A 17,621-nucleotide genomic window follows, 5' to 3' on the forward strand; every position below is an offset into this window, starting at 1 on the left:
ATTTTTTAAAAATCATCATTAACCTATCAAATGTTGTTCTCTACTGCAAAAAAAAATTAGATTCCAAAATATTTAGTCACTTCTCACATTTTGCAAAGATGAATATTGCTTTTATTTCAGAGTAAACACTGATTATAAATCAGAACAGAGCCACCAAATTATCTAACTTAAGAACATTTAAAAACAAGACATTGTTAAACAGGATCAAGAGAGACTTTCCTTCACAAAAGCATTAGGTATTATTTTTTTCAGCTCATAGGGTAGCGTATTCTCACACAATCCCTACAAAAAGCTTAGTGGTACACAGGTGCATTATGAGTATCCTGTGAAGTATCAGGTATCAGACTGATAGGCCAAATGTAGGATAACAAGCTGGCTGAATTCTATGCCCATCTGAGCTTGTCTGGCATCTGCTGCCCTTCAGTGCTCTATTTGCTTTTCAAACGCACATAATACAAATGTTTGCAAAAGACGGAAAGCTCATCTTCACTGCTAGCAGATCAGGAATAGGATAAATGCTTTCCTTGAATAATATAGATTCACATGTTAGGACAGAGGGGCACCATTTAGTTCAAATGATGGCTATTAATGCCATGAAAAAAATGTTTGGGGGTGGGAGGGAATCTATACTAGTACTAAAAAAAAAAAATCTTATTAGCACTAATAGCTTCTTAAAGCAAAGAAGTAGGATTTTTCTTCATTGTATACTGTTTTATCAGATAATACTTGTGAATTAGTTTCTCCTTATAGAGAGAATTCTGGAATCCAATAATGAAATGCAATTCTTCTGTCCTAATAAGAGTTCAGAAGGGAATTAACGAAATTATAGCCAAATTCTGCTATAACCAGTCACATTTAGATTCATGCCTAGTGTCCCTTTGTGCATTTGGAAACCTCTTCTCTAATACTTTTAATAGTGACGCCCACTCCCAACGCCTGGTCCTGGAAATTGCTGAGCAACATCAACTCCCAAGGGAGCTGCAGAAGTTCAGGATCTCTGAAAATTGGGCCACATATTTAGGTGCCAACTGTGGATTTAAAAGCCTGACTTTATGCATCTAGGTTTGGAAATTTTTGCCATTAAAACTGACACGTCCAAGACTAAATTCTTCACAGCCCTGCCTCTTGGGCTGCCATTTATATCTGGGCAGAGGTATACTACTAACCAGTATATGCTACTAATCTGTCAGCATTTTGCACTGACTTTGCAGAGGTGCAAATGACTGCACAAAGGTGCAAGGCAGATGTGAGAGCCGAAAGAAAAGGAAAACTACCCATACTATATAAATATAACTTTTGCTTTTTTTTTCAGTAATGTCCAGTTATTTGCAATAATGCCTTTGTGATGCTACAGTGTACTGCACATACAGTCTCCTACATGCCAGCCTCATATATGAAAAGCAGCCTCAGAGAACTGACAAAACCTTGCTTCAACAGGATATTCCTTTTACCAGAGTCAGTCAAATAAAGGAAAACAATGTAAACCAAGAAGAGGTACAGTGTTTAGAGAAATGCATGTTTTCTTTCAGACATCAGCACCAACAATACTCAGAAATATGCATCAAGCTACTATGTACAGTTCTCTGAAAGAAATACAGCTTAACCAAAGTTCCTAACTCCACAGCTATCACATTACATTTACTAGGAGTCTGAACATGTATATGCATAAGCATCTTCAGCTCACCTTGCAGTCAAAGGGGAGTGGAGAGTACTCAGACCCCACAGGATCAGGTCCTTAGTAAGGAAACAAACAGAAGGTGGAAAATAAGTTACACAGCCTAAAGAAGGGTCTATTTGGTAGTGTACGATGGATATTTCCCTTGCTAATGCTGCTCTGTCTTTCCCGGTCCAGTGAACGACTTTGTTAAAACTAAAGTAACATTTAATGCTGTGCACACACATTTAAAGACAGAAGTAAAACTATATTTTAGAACTCATGGATAATAAATAGATACTAGAAATCAAGCTCTTGCTAGAAGTATACTAGCAATGTGTGTGTGAATCTTCCAAAAAATAAAGCCCAATTTTATTTCTATATATCCATATTCACATAACTATGGATCTTGAGCTATGATTTAAAAGTGTAGCACAATCTTGGTATACAAATGATTCTGTCACTTGCTTGATGTGTCCCTAGATTCCATAATGATGTCACAACTTTGTGATATATTGGAAGATGACAGCCAGGTCATTTGTACTTGAGCAATGAGCAATGAATGGTGAAACTCCTACTTCCCTAAAATAAGGGCAAGGTCTTCTATGACACAGCTTCTTGTGACTTAAGGGCTTGATACACCTCCCATTTCAGTCAATAGGGATCTTCCCATTGACTTGAATGGCAGCTGGATTGAACCCTAAGAGTTTAGACCAAGGTTTTACAAAAGTGATTTTGAGAGCCTCGGTGTTTGGGTGCCAAACTTGAAACATTGTAAAGGGACCTGACTTTCAGACAATGCTGAAATCAGGTCCCTTTAAGGTATCTCAAAAGTGGGGCATCCAAAATTACTAGTTGGCCTTTTGAAAAAATTTGGACTTAACTTTTATAAATTGGTTTAAAGAGCTATCCTTCAAGGATGCTGTAACCATGTTTGTTTGTCTGTTTGGTAAATCCAGGAATTACTTCTAGCAGTATCTACAGATCCAGTGTAAATTACTGTATATTGGAAAAATATCTATATTCATTATATACCGCCCAAATGGGAAAATCTAAGAATGGTTCACAAGAAAATAACCTTTGTATGGTAACTATGAAAGAAAACATAGGCACTTCTGCTTCAAGAGTTACCAGTCTTTGATAATAGCTCCCTTAATCCAAGCCAAACTTTTTAAAGAGAAAAATCCATGATAGCACAGGTCATCCGTTGCGTAGGAAATATAGTTCTCAAATGCATGTGTGTACATGAATCTGGCTTCATAAAATTGCTCCCGTTGAGCAGGTGACAACCACTACAGAGAGCTTCCATAACCCAAGTTAATGCTTTCCAAACATTGTGACAGAAGAAAGCTGCAGGATCTTCCATCAAGTGATGCTGCTTGCTTTTCAGAAGTAGATTATCCATCAACCAAACACAAAAGTGTCAAGTGCAATTTTTCCCCGGGAAATATTTAATCTCTCGCTCTTTTCACTTTTTAAATTATTTAATAGCAACTTACTTTCTTCACAATGGACTAAAGCAACTGATCTAGTGGGAATTTTATTTCTGGACCAGTTTAATGTGGTAGTTGTTGAGAAAAACCTGTGCTAAAAGGCACTGCAATTAACTGATTTCCTCACTCTTGTAGCATTCTTGTATATGCAGCAATATATTGTCTCAATAATAGAATATAATTAACATACATTTGGAAAAGAGCTCAATTTTTCTCAGTAGCAGCCGCTTTGATAAGGATCAAAGCGAGTTGTCAGCAGGCCACCATCTTTCTGCTTGTTTACAGAGGTCTGGCTACTGAAATAAGCTTCTTTAGTTCAATGCCCTCTTCATCATGTACAACTGACCGAACAAACGGGTGGTGTTAGAACATGGATGTCAGACTTGTTGATAGGAGTTCAGAGAGCCAAACTTTCTGGAAGCCTGAGTGAATGAAACAAAAGTGAAGTTTTCACAGTGGTCAAGTTTGACTTTTTTAGCCAGCTTTGGGACGACTCCCCTCAGGGAGCGGAGACCCATCCTTTGTTCCTCGTACCACACATTGCCCATGCCACTAATCTCCTTCCGTGCAGTCAGATAGAAAGGAGACTTCGCTTCCATCTGGGTTGAGGGCCGGTGGATGTACATGTACTTATAAAGGAGGCAGTAGGGACACCGCTTGTGTCCTTTGGAGTGCTCATGGTATATCTGGCCATAACACACTTTGTTAGAGCTCAGCCTGTGTTCTCGTTTCACGCTGTCCGTTCGGGCAAAAAAGGGCCTATTTTGTGAATCTTTGAGTAATTCAATGTCTCCATACATTAAGTCTGCATGCTCCTGCAAAGTCCTCATGTTGAGGTACTGGCTGTTATATTTCACCACAGTGGATAGCAGGGCTACCGGACTCTCATCACCCAAGCATCCTGTTCTCCACATCTCTTCTTCATCGGACAGGGAAAAATAGACAATGTTGCGAGAGCGAGCGCCAGACATCCCAGCCTTACTGAGCACCCGGAGTTTCTCCTTCAGCTTTTTGGTGGAGGATGTGAAGGTGCTGCTGGTAATGGAAAATCCCACCCCAGCATTCTTCAGAATCCGGTCCAGGCCTCGGCGGATAGCATGCAAAGACGTGGCTAGGAAGTCCGAACCATCCGTTTTCTTCACTGTGATGTAGAAGTCCTCAAGGAGTTCATTCAGCTTCGAGGCTGGAATCTGGAATAAGAAAAATGCAAATGTCAGTGATACTACATGCATGGGATAAAATTCTGACAAGTTTGGATCTAGATCCAAATTTTCCCAAACAGCAGGGCTTAGGCCTGTCCCATGACAGACATTGACCAGCAGTGAACGTCAGTTTCAGATTTCTCCAAAGTGTAGCACTTTTCAGATCCAGGGTTGTGGTCCAGGTCCATTTCTATTCTATCGCTGGCATAGGTCAGCCTGCTTGTGGATAGTGAAAGATGCTATTAAGTGGGAAGACCCAAATGTCAGATCTTTTCATGCTCCGTACAGAGGAAAGGTGCAACATGCAACATGCTCCCAAAAAGAATGTAGTAACCTTGCAGTTTTGGAAGAAGGGTGCATATTTGCGTAACTACAAGGAGAATGCAATGTTTATGGCTGCTGTACTGACAGGAATGGGAAATGTAGCTGTGTGGAGCAAAAAAGGAAGCTTGGAATAAAAGAGCTGAGGTCCTTAGCACTCCCCTGCTAGGACACTGCTTTGCAGAGATGAGGACACCACTGGTATTAGGGGACCAGAATTAATGTAAGGTGAGACAGCTGACACATTCCGATGTTTAGGGTGGGGCCCCTTCCACTACAACACCAGAACACCAATCCCCGCCTTTTAAGAAACAGAGGGTGAAATCCTGTCCCCACTGAAGTCAATGGGAGTTCTGCCATTGACTTCACTAGGATCAGGATTTCACTTAGTATGAATATAGTCTGATGCTTGGAGTACAGTGCATGCCTTATATTCTGTACTTTTCCCTGTTAAGCTCTATCCATGGAAACTTTCCATTCTTCCTGTTCACCGAGATATACTTTCAGCTTCTATAAATCTCATAATTAAAGGAAAGCATTAAGCTGGTTATAATGAGATGCTTGCGATAACAGGAGGGATGGATGACAATATCGCCTTTGATTCCTAGAGTCTGAGAATTAAGAAGCATTCAGGGACCCTTTGTCTGTAATCACAAGCACTTATCTGGGCTATTTGTATGTCATACTTGCCCTGCAATCAGACTTTGTTAACCTGCCCGCATAGGTTTATTTCAGCGCTCTCATTTCTGCTTCTGGATTACAAACACATCTGTAAACTATGCAAACAGATACAAGCCCAAGTGGCAACAACCTTCTTAAAATGGACATCTTTGAATCTGAAAACAAAAATACTTCCTGACATTACAGGTCGTAGTGGGACACACAGGCCTTGGCATTCTAAAGTTGCATCACATCCTTCGGACTTGAGTGACATTCCTCAGATGCCCAGCATCCACTGTCATTAATCTCAACAACACAGGAAACCCTTCCCTTAACCTGCAGGCTGCTTGATACACACAGCTTCTAGGATCTCCACTGCATCAGTTGTAGGGGTGTCTCAACTCTGCACCCTTGTGTGCTGAGTGCTGGTATCAAATGTCCCTGTTACTGCTTTGGTCATAGAGCAGATTTTTATCACCGTTACAGGGTTATTATTATTTTTTTCTGTATTACTTCAGACAAGACAAATTCTTAGGCTCCACTCTAGCAGAGTACATGCTTAACTTGAAACATCTAAGTAGAACTACAGACTTAAAGTTAAGTGCATGCTTAAGTGCTTGCTGGACTGGGGCCTTAATGCCTGGCTCCTAGAGAGAAATAAGGCCCCTTAGATAAAAACCATAGTCTTTGGGCAAGGACATGAATATCCTGCCATCTCTGGGCTGCCAGCGCAGGGGGTGTGGCTGGGCAAAACGGGGTGTGGCCAGAACTCTTCTGTGCGTAGTTTGTCCCTGGCTGCTGGGACAGCCCCACGGGGAAAGAAGACCGAAGACTTATTCGGGGTACTGGGCTGGTCCCCAGCTAATACTGGGATCACGGGAGCATAGAGAAGGTTTAAATCCTCATCTTTACCCAGCCTTGTCTTTCCCATTCTTGATTCAGCTTGACTTGACCAGAGGAGCGGTCTCAGTGATTTAACAGTGCTTACCCTAGTGATGTCCATGTAGTCTTTAAGTCCTTTTGTCATACACCAGTATCTCCACACGTTCAGAGCATACAGAGTAGCCTTTGTAGTGTTTGGGCTCACAGCGCTGATACACAGGTACTTCAGGTCATCGTCGAAATTGAAGACAGGAAATTTGTTGAGTTTAGTCGAGTATGCTAGAAAACAAACAAAGGTAGGGATAAAAACAATGTAACCTTCTTGGACTCTTTAGTCACTCAGGTTTAAAGCAACTTGGAATTGTTTACATGGGCCCAAGTAGAAATATTGAGAAATGAAGTCACTGAAATGGTGAAGTCCCATGAAGCTATTAAAGCATTTTTATTGGAACTCTAGAATGTGGAATAGTATTTCCAGTATCGGATCAATACGGGATCATCTTGAGGTTGCCCTACAGTTAATTTTTTTTGTGCTAAATACAGTAAATGATACAGATTTACTGAAGGGGAGCGGAGGACTGGTGCAATGAGGAGAAAGAACAGTGAGGAGAAATATCAAGGGTTTGCCTTAATTAACTACCTTAGCTGTTAAAAAGAAATGCTCCATTGCATATTGGTCCTGATTCTGCACTGTCCTCAGGCATACCTGTGCAAACTGGGTGTGAAATGCTACTCAGTCGGAATACCCCAATCTCTCCCACAAAGGGGCTTTCACCTGCTTTGCACTCAATGCAGGATCAGGCCCAGAGATGTAGTGGAGCCAAGAGAGGCAGCTGTGAGCTGATGTGAGGCCAGGGTTACAGTGCTCGTTTCTTAAATTCTCCTCAGCAGCACAGGCGGGAACTGAATGGAGTGAATTGATGAAGGGCCCTATTGTGGATATTTAGGCCCTTACTCTCTCTTATGAGAGAGTAATACACTTTTATGATACCACTATACTTTTATTACATCCACTATATTTAAGTGTACTTTTTATGGGCCTGAAGCCAGTTTATGTGGCAGCCCAGCCCATGTAAGCCCCAACAGGCTTCTTAACTCATCTGTGCACCCAGTTGGCTGCTCTGCGGACTGCCAGCCGGGGACAAAGGGGAGGGGAGCCACATCCCAGCAGTGTGAGAACTTGTGGAAAGGGGCTCCCCTCAGAAGCAGCCCTATATACCTCCCCAGGTCTCCTGCCCTAACATTGCAGCCATAGAGGGTGCAGAAGTTACTGCAGCTCTAGGGTTCTGGGTTCTTTGTTAGTCTATAAGGTGCCACAGGACTCTCTGTTGCTTTTTGCAGCTCTAGGTTTCTGGTGATCACTGCAGATTGCCAGCAGCATGGGAGGAGAGAGGAAGAGGAAGTTCCCAGCCTCCTAAAATAATGAGAGAGTCATATGGTGGGGAGGGGGTGTCACAAAGGGCTTTCCCCTCCAGTTCTCAGGGGGCAGTCTGAGGGCCCTCAGCTCTGCTTCCACAATGCCCCATGCATTTTCTCCCCACCTATAAGTCAGCAAGGAAGGCTGGGGGGGTTCTCAAACTGGGGGTCAGGACTCCTCAGGGGGTTGCGAGGTTATTACATGGGAGGTCGCGAGCTGCCAGCCTCCACCCCAAACCATACTTTGCATCCAGGATTTATAATGGTGTTAAATATATTAAAAAGTGTTTTTAATTTATAAGGGGGGGTTGTACTCAGAGGCTTGCTGTGTGAAAGGGGTCCCCAGTACACACGTTTGAAAACCACTGCCCTAAAGGGATGCTGGATGCTCAGTAAAAAGATCAGGAGTACTTGTGGCACCTTAGAGACTAACAAATTTATTTGAGTATAAGCTTTCATGGGCTATAGCCCACTTAATCGGATGCATGGAATAGAACACACAGACAGAAGATATTTATACATACAGAGAACATGAAAAGGTGGAAGTAGCCATGCCAGCTGTAAGAGGCCAATCAACTGAGATGAGCTATCATCAGCAGGAGGAAAAAAACCTTTGAAGTGATAATCAAGATGACCCATGGAAGGTGTGAGGAGAACTTAACATGGGGAAATAGATTCAGTTAGTGTAATGACCCAACCACTGCACTGTGGCTCCACGCCTGGGAATGGTGTGTAGTTGGGCTGGGGGCCAGGTCAGCTTTATGCAAGGAGGTAAAAGTGTCGTCTCCCCTCCAACCCACAGGCTACATCTAAGCATCTGGCTTGGATGCTGTTGGGATCAGGACTAGACCTTATAACACTCTTCATGCACTTCAAAAACACCCCCACTCCCGTTCGACCTCCACTCCCGTTCAAGTCAATGGTAAGCCCCAGCCATCAGGCAATGCAAAATATGCAGTGTCTGCAGCCACTTTGGGAATGTCTGCACTGCAATAAAAGCCCCGTGCCGGGGAGTCTCAGTGCCTGGGTCAATTGACTCATGCTTAGAGGGCTAAAAAGAGCTATGTTGCTCGGGCTGCAGCCTGGGCTCTGAGCCCTCCTCACACCAGGCCTCCAGCCTGATCCTGGATGTCTACGCTGCTATTTTTAGCCTTGGCACCCACGTTAATTGACCAGCTGGGCTCTGAGACTCACCGCCACGGGGCTTTTATTGCAATGTAGACGTATCCTTAGAAAGATCTTAAAAACTGACAAACCAGGCTCAAACCCTTTATACAATTAATGAGCATTTGGAGGGTTTTTATGGGTAAGACTGCTGTGACTTTTACTCTTGACAGCATATGATGGAACCACGTGGGAACAAATGACTGTGTTTACTGACTATAAATGGCACGCAAGGGCTGCCTACATATACATGCTGTTTCTTGGCTTGGTTTCTAGCAGCTTCTAGAACACAGAGAGCATGGTAAGTGCCCCTAAAGAGCTTACAAGTTATTTAAAGGGATACTACCCTCTTTCTATATACTACAACTATTTAATAAACATACAAAGGACTTCTGAAGACAGCTGAGTATTCTCCTTTTGATTGGAAAGGCAATTTTCAGGCAGCATAGGATTCACTATCCGCAAAAATGTTCACAGCAAACAATTCAGAAGGCATGACGTTCCCATGTTCCTCTGTTTGCAATCAAATTTTTGCAAGGATTGGCTGCCTAGTTACTTTCTCACTATTGCATATGACATTGCTGCAGAAGAACATTTGACAATAGCCAGGAGCATTGGCCATCCTGGGTTGCGATATCACAAGCTGAGGTGGGCTGGCCTTGGTATGTAACTGAATAGAAGATAGCTAAAGAAAATCCAGGCTACTGCGGGAAATGTTATGGGTAGCTAGCACTCTTCTCTTTGAAAGCCTGCCTGCAGTACTGAACTAAGCTGTGGCCACTGCCCGTTGAGGAGATATCTGCTCGCCTTGTAAACCCTCTGCGTTCACACACTGAGGCCTTCCTAATGCTGCACAAGCACTGCCAGAACTGCTATGATTGGCTCATCTCCAAGCAAGGCTTGATACTGTCCACACTGGTTTGTTTCTAACTGGTGCAGACCTGGAACTGGATGCCCTGGCATGTTGGCGCTGCTCTGCGCTGCTCCCTATACTCAGGAGATCCAGCTTCTGGAGCCTTCCCTCCCAGTGCAAGGCCATCCTTGAGTAGTGTCTAGAACCACAGTGGTAGCTCCTATGCCATCCCAGCTGCTGCTGTGGAGAGCATGCCTGGGGCATCTCTCACCCGATTGCAGTATCAATGCAAATTAGAACAGCTGTCAGAGCAGCCCCAGCCCCTCTGCAGCCCCTCTCCTCAGCTGCATTGAGCACGTCTCTTGTCAAGCACGGAAGGGAACTGCAAGCATCACAGGTGCACTTTTCCAGTGGGTCCTCTTGGACGAGTCCCCCATTGTGTTAGCTCACCTTCCAGTGACTACAGTAGGCAAAGGACCCTTGGTACTTTGTGTCCCCTGCTTCTGGCAACCCACAGGCAAGCCCTTTCCCTGTATTTGATGCCTTCTACTTGCCTGAAGCAATTGCTGAGCACACCTAATCAACAGTATCCACTTTGTGCCAAATTTCTGTACAAGCCACCTGTCATGGTATAATCCCCCACTCTGAACCTTAGCGTCCAAGAGATGGAGTACCAGCATGAATTCCTCTAAGCTTGATTACCATCTTAGGACCTGTAGCGCTGCCACCAACCAGGAATTCCAGTGTCTGGTACACTCCGGTCCCCCCAAAATCTTGCCCGGGGACCCCCAAGACCCAGTCCCTCTGGATCTTAACACAAGGAAAGTAAACCCTTTCCCTCACCGTTGCCGCTCCTAGACTTCCCCTCCCTCGGTTACCCTGGAAGACCACTGTGATTCAAACTCCTTGAATCTTAAAACAGAGAGGAAAATTCACCTTCCCCCCTCCTTCTCTCTCCCCCTCCCAGACTCTCCTGAGAGAAAAAGTAATCCTAACACAGAGAGAAATTTAACCTTTCTCTCCCCCTTCCCTCCTTTCTCCCCACCAATTCCCTGGTGGATCCAGACTCAGTCCCCTGGGGTCTCACCAGAATAAAAAAAAATCAGGTTCTTAAACAAGAAACTTTTAATTAAAGAGAGAAAAACAGTAAAAATTATCTTTGTAAATTTAAGATGGAATATGTTACAGGGTCTTTCAGCTATAGACAGTGGGAATACCCTCCCAGCCTAAGTATTCAAGTACAAATTAAAATCCTTCCAGCAAAATATAAATTTGAACTCCTTCCAGCCAAACACACATTTGCAAATAAGGAAGACAAACATAAGCTTAGCTCGCCTTATCTATCCAGTACTCACTATTTTAAGAACCTGTATTATAAGAACTTGTATCGGAGAGATTGGAGAGAAACCTGGTTGCACGTCTGATCCCTCTGAGCCCCCAGAGAGAACAACAACCAAAAACTAACAGCACACACACAAACTTCCCTCCCTCAAGATTTGAAAGTATCCTGTCCCCTGATTGGTCCTCTGGTCAGGTGACAGCCTGGCTCACTGTTCTTGTTAACCCTTTACAAGCAAAAGAGATATGAAGTACTCCTGTTCTATTAACTCTTAACTATCCGTTTATGACACCATTTGCCCCCCTCTGCTTTCCCAGAATGCCTGCTGTGAAGACATCCTCCGGCTGGACTTGATGACCCCTCAAGGTGCCTGCCAGCCCTACATTTCTAGGATTCTGTCACACTGCCAGCTGGCCCAAGGGCTATCACTCAGAGCAGCAACCACCTAGTCCTTTTGAAAACCAGGCCACTTCTGGTTATGAGCCTAAATATGGGATCTGGGGGGAAAAGAGTTTCAAAAGTGCCCAAGGAATTTAGGAGCACCGCTGTCACTAAAAATCTGTGGGACTTGTGCTCCTAGTAGCCGTAGATGCTTTTTAAAAAATCCACATAGGAACTTAATTTTAGACACACACATTTGAAAATTGTGGACTACATTTTTGAGAGACAGCATCACTGATGCAGCTTCCTTGAGTCCCAGCAGAAGGCAGACGTTTCTGAGGTACAGGATATAATCTGACAGGTGGTTACGTACTGGTGGTTAAGCACGGAGCCCAAACTTTTCCAAAGTTCCAGGGTGTTCAAGACACTGAGATTTGGTTCAGACTCATCTCTAATATTTTATTACTATTTATTTGTACTGCGGTAGCAGCTAAGAGCCGCAGTCAGCTCCCACTGTGCTAGGCACTGAACAAGCTTGGAACAAAAAGACAGCTGTTTTGCGAGACTTTGGATGAAATACTCAATATACTTGTAAGATGTTACTCGTGTCAAATAAAATCCTCATAACTCTTTTGTTCTACACACAATTCGCTGCTCTCCTCCGCTTTTTTCTTTCGATTGAAGAGACCATATAACTCAGCTTACGTTGTTCCTAAAACTTGAGAACCAAACTAGCTGATTCACAAATTGATAGTTACCATGACCACTACAGGTAGCTCAGGTATACACAGAAGAGGAGATTATTTTTAACAAAACGAAGCTGAAGTAATAAGATGGCAACGAGGAAGGCAGGTTGCCATCTGGATTTCCATTGATTTCCATAGCTTTGGCTCAAGCCCCAAGACACTTAAGCATGTTTTTAACTTTAAGCACATGCTTAAATCCCAACAAAGTAATTACAATTAAGCATGTGCTTAAGTGCTTTTCAGAATGGGGCCTAAATAAGAGATGCCCAAGGCTGCCAGGAGACAGTGTCATTTGCATTTTTTGTCTGTGTAGTGTGTGCCAAATCCTCCTTGTTTTTATCATCCCAAAATCCCATTAACGTCAGGGTATTTATGCACTTGCAAAAATATTGCATGCCTATTCATCAGTCTGCAGCAGAGTCAAGTTCTGACTGTTTAAATTATGTATGGACACATTGTAGTGCACATGAAGGATAGTTTCATGCATGGATAGGAGCGTGGAGCCTAAGTTGCAATGGTACAGGCAAGTGACAGGCTCATAGGAAAATGTTCTCTTTTCGTTTGACTCTCTCTAGGGCGCTCTCGCAATGTCAATATCTTTTAAAGCATGTTGCAAAATCATAGCGAAAATTTACCCAATGCAAAATCTGCTCACTAGCCTTCTACAATTAAGATGATAAAAACTAGTTATATTATTTCCTCCCTGTCAAAAATATGTACATGCTCCACGTCTGTCCAACAAGCGCTGTAGTGTGTTTACCGTATACCAGAACTTTAAGTTTCCCTATGGGTCCGATAGCTCCATACCCTCTGCACTATCCTTGAGGCAGGGGTTATATCTTTTGTGTTTAAGGTGAGCAAGGACGTAGAAACTGGCAAGGTGGGTTAATGAGACACCATCAAGACTGAGAGGCTGAAAATGTGGTTTATTTTCATATCTCAGCATCGTGCCTACTTCCAAAAGAGGTAGTCTTCCTCCAAAAGGAGGCCTGCAAGTTACTGTGAGCCACTCACTGATCAGCATGCACACGGCTTCCTGACATAAAAGGGAGCTCTGTGCACAGAGCAAGAGTGGTAGTTGATCATGTAATCTGAAATTACTGTCCAGGGCAACCCTATCAAAAACAAACAAGGACACACTTTCCATTATTCTCTCTTGGAGAACGGACATATGCAGCTCCCCAAACACAACCCAGCATTGAGCGATGCTTCCAAAAGTGCTCTTTGACTAGAGTGCCATGCTTACTACATTGCGGAATCTCCTTCCAAATGCTGAGTATCACAGAATCTCCCTCAATACCATGTGTCTTACGAATTGTTTTGTATGGAAGAGAAAGCGAGAAGTCTATGCCAAAACAAGTGTGCTTAATGACCAAGCACCAGTAGAGCTAAGGTGAGTTACAAAGCCCCATCTACAATTCTAACCTTGAGCTACCACCATTTTAGTCTTTGCTATTCTCACGAAGAGATTTCGGGGTGGTTTCTCCATAGGTTTTGGAGGGATAGCGATGGTCAGTTTCTGCCCCACATTCCCACTCCGACCTGCAGATTTTCCATTTGGTACCCACCAGAATTTGGATCTACAAACAGAGAGTGTTTACATAAAAAAGGAGGTAACTTCATGGCTCTCTCTCATTCTTTTTTCAAAGTATTCTCCCAAACTGCTGCAAGATGACTCTCATTGCCAAAGCCTAGCGTTATAACACAGACAAACGCTGGCTTATTCTAAAGAGATATCTCACATGTCTTTCCAGGGACAGCCGCCAAGTTCCACTTGTTTTTGGAATAAATTATAAACTAATTTCAAACCCTAGTTCACTAATGTGTGAACGCTTGTCTCTTAAAACACATCTGAATAGGCATTGTGCCATAATATCCCTGAGCTACTTCTACATCAATTAACATGTCATTTGTAAACAATGTCTGGATTATGAAATTTCAATAAAAGCATGACAGGGATATGGGTTAGTTGCACAGTTGAGAGATACAGCAAAGCTTGCAAGATCAGTTTGAGGAATTAATACTGGCAAAAAACATTTAAGGCCCAGTCCTGATCAGCATTAACACAGCTTCATGACATGTCTAAGTCCCAGAAAGCCATGTACAATGGCTGCAGATCACACTGACCTGTCCCAGGGATGGTTAGCCAAGTGCATAATGGGGGAGGAGGGAACCTGCACCCATTCCACTGTTTACAGAAGCAGAGATATTCTGAGTATGGAGATCTGATATAAATTGCCCCTGGTCCCCCTTTCTGCCTACTGCTGGAGTCACTGCAGAGGCTTTAAAGCTAACCAGCATTAAAACTAACTAACTTCTAATCAGTTCTTCAATGCATCCCAAGATCACCAGACATTCAGAAGAGATTTCATGGGCTTGGACAGAGGAGCACCACAATGACCCCACAAACGGCTACTGCTCAGCAACACGGTTCCCCATTTAGCCAAGTTTGTCAATTTATGGGATCCAAAGCTGAGACAAATGGAGAAAACAACTCACTAGCTCTTCCCCCGCCCCCCACATAATCCTATCACATGTGCCTGCCCTATTCTCCCCAAGCAAACCCACAACATTCTGCGTTTGCTCAGTTAACAGTTATCACCGGTTGTTTTATTTCTATCTTTTTGTCATGCCCCTATTGTAAGCACTTGAGGTTGTCGGATAATCTCTTCCTTCAACACTGCTGTCATCATACAAGCAGCTGCTTTGGGGGCTTCTCTTGCAGCTTTTTAATTTGGGATATTTTGCTTTATTGGCATTGTTAAAATAATAGAGTTTGTGACTCAGATTTAGGGTGACCAGACAGCAAATGTGAAAAATCGGGACGGGGTGGGGGGGTAATAGGAGCCTATATAAGAAAAAGACCCCAAAAATGGGACTGTCCCTATAAAATCAGGACATCTGGTCACCCTACTCAGATTTGTCTTACATGTCATGCTAGATTTACAGTCTTGGATCTGAGTCTACTCTGAGTCTACTTCTGTTGTAGGTTTAAGTCAAACCCCTTCCTTAAGTAATTTCTGTTGACTACCTAAAGAACTTTTAAAATTGCTCACACACATACACGCACGTGCACAGATTAGCCATTAGGAAGGCATGTCACCACGCTGGCTAGTTGGACAACACACAGACACCACCTTGGGCTTGGAAAACCCCATTTCAATTGAGAACATTGCTCTCTTGTGAGAGGAACAGTCCTGGTTATGGAAGTTCTAAAAGCAAAATGGGACACTTGGAGCCAAAATATACCCCCCGTCTTCACCAACCCCAACCTCAGGCCCAGATTCAGGAAAGCATCCTAGAAGCATGGGTTCCAATCCCATTGAAGTCACTGTGACTAAAACACATGGTTAAGCACTTTCCTGAATAAAGATGGTCTTAAACATGTGCCTAATGCTTTTCCGAACCAGAGCCTCTGTGAAGTCAATGAAGTTATACAGGGCAGGGTAAGAACTAGTCTTTGGTGGGCTTGTTTGCCTGCCACTCCTCAGAATGTTTTACAGGCTCACAAGAATTTCACAGCTGTGTTGATATCCATACCTGAAAGGCTTGCGAGTGCTTTGGGTTCTTTTCTATAATGTGCTTCAAATTTTTAAGCACATTGTTTTCATGTGATTAAAGAAAGCAGCCGCCTTTGCAGAAAACAGTTTATTACATAAATGAGGATTTGTCACCATACCCAAGTACAGACAAAATACTGTGAATAAAGCATGCACTTATCACAGACATCAATGATGTTATCGGTTGCTTAATTTTGAAATGATCTTCTTAGTTCTAGAAGTTTAAGGCTGTACCAAAAACAAATATTTAAAAACAAAGTCACACTACAATAGTAGCAAACATTGTACATACTGTGAAATCAATCTGTTGTTCAGCAAAACTAGACTTAAAATGTGCACATGTGGGGAAATAAACAATGAGCTGAAATGCTAAAACATCAGAATCGTTTAGCAATTTGAAGATCAGTCAATGGCAAGACAAAAGTTAATGATCTACTCCAATGAATAAGCAACTTAACCTGTTCTTTTGAAATACTTAAAATGATCTGAGAGGGGAGAAAAGGCAGGAACACAGCCACTGTATGAAATTCTTGTTTTCACTTTCTTCTCCTTAGCTAGTCAGTGTTTCCCTGTTTCTTTTGCAAAGTGTGTAACAGCAGCACTTTTCCAGGAGAGCTCTGAAATAAATTACCGGGAAGCAGTTGTACGGCATAAAATATTTATTCCATCCCAGTTAAAATCTGAGGGTCAGACGTATGAGAACAAAAGGTGACATCTATCTTTGCGGAGAGGTAAATAGACCTTATAGAAAAATGGACTATTGTAATCACACCTAATGTACTTAAGGGCCAGATCCTCAGCTGATGAAAACAGCAGTAACTTCATTGATTTCAGTGGTTGACACCAACCAAAGATCTGACACTTCATGCAGTTCCACTGTGATAAGTTACTCTGTAAAAATGGCATTATGGGGTTCCACACTTACTGCTCCTTGCTGACTCCAAATCAAATGTGCAAAGATAACAAGTGGCAATCTTAGCCTAGGATCTGAGTCCCAAGATGGGCTCTTTATGGCTCACCCATCACTAGTAACAAAGATCAAGTCACCAAGATTATGTCCTCAGTTACCACTGTTCAGCTTCATTTTCCTCATATTCCCCACTCTGTTACACTGGTGCAATCTTATTTCCTCCATGGAGGGCATAATTTGAAGGCAATGGGGTTGAATGGATGGCTCTGCAAATGGATCTTAGTTAACAGTTTTGTTGTTGATGCACAAATCAGAAAAGAATCCAAATAACTTTCCCAGAGATGAACTGATTCTGAAGTATTAAAATACATCAAAATCTTACATTTTCCCCACTAAAACAAGCAAATGAGACTCAGAATACATAGAGGGAGCAGATTTGCTGAGGAAGAGGATGCCTTTTTTACACAGAACCACATTTTCATACTAAAAATAGATTACTTTTTCATACGGAGATCTATGTTTTAAAATATCTGGTTACGTTTAGGGCTGGGATTTTCAAAGGAGCCTAAGAGAATTAGGCACCTGAATGTCAGTGGAATTTGGATCTATAACTCCCTCACGCTCTTTTCAGAAACCCAGCCTAGAACATTAAAATATTTTCTAAAATACCTTTTCCTGTAATGTGGTTAAACCGATATAAGGTTTCCCCGGACACATCAGTGATTATAAAAGAGATGACCCCAAGGGTGCATAATTGACAACAGAGTAAGTGAGTAGAAGCAGGGCTGCCCAGAGGATTCAGGGGGCCTGGGATCTTCAGCAGCAGGGGGCCCCCGCTTCGGTGGTAATTTGGCGGTGGGGGGGTCCTTCCACTCTGGGAGCCGCCACTGAACTGCCCCAAAGACCCTCGGCGGGCCCCCCCAATGCCGAATTACTGCCGAAGACCCAGCGAGTCCCACTTTGGCAGTAATTCAGCAGTGGGGGATCCTTCCACCCCAAGGCGGAAGGACCTCCGCCGCCAAAGACCCAGAGCAGAAGAA

The 17,621-nt window shown here is 43.1% G+C and overlaps 1 protein-coding gene across 1 annotated transcript in view; it reads right to left on the minus strand.

Moving 5' to 3' along the window:
* Nucleotides 1-1,518: 1,518 nt before the first annotated feature.
* KIAA1958 (KIAA1958 ortholog) overlaps nt 1,519-17,621 on the minus strand; it is a 126,025-nt gene continuing 109,922 nt past the window's right edge. Inside the window, exons 4-5 of the mRNA XM_030566963.1 lie at nt 6,319-6,491; nt 1,519-4,337 (exon numbers count right to left, since the gene is read on the minus strand). Coding sequence (XP_030422823.1) covers nt 3,525-4,337; nt 6,319-6,491 — 986 coding nt within the window. The 3' untranslated portion in view covers nt 1,519-3,524. The remainder of the gene's footprint in view (nt 4,338-6,318; nt 6,492-17,621) is intronic.

The sequence above is a fragment of the Gopherus evgoodei genome, chromosome 6, assembly GCF_007399415.2.
Source record: "Gopherus evgoodei ecotype Sinaloan lineage chromosome 6, rGopEvg1_v1.p, whole genome shotgun sequence".
NCBI lineage: Eukaryota > Metazoa > Chordata > Testudines > Testudinidae > Gopherus > Gopherus evgoodei.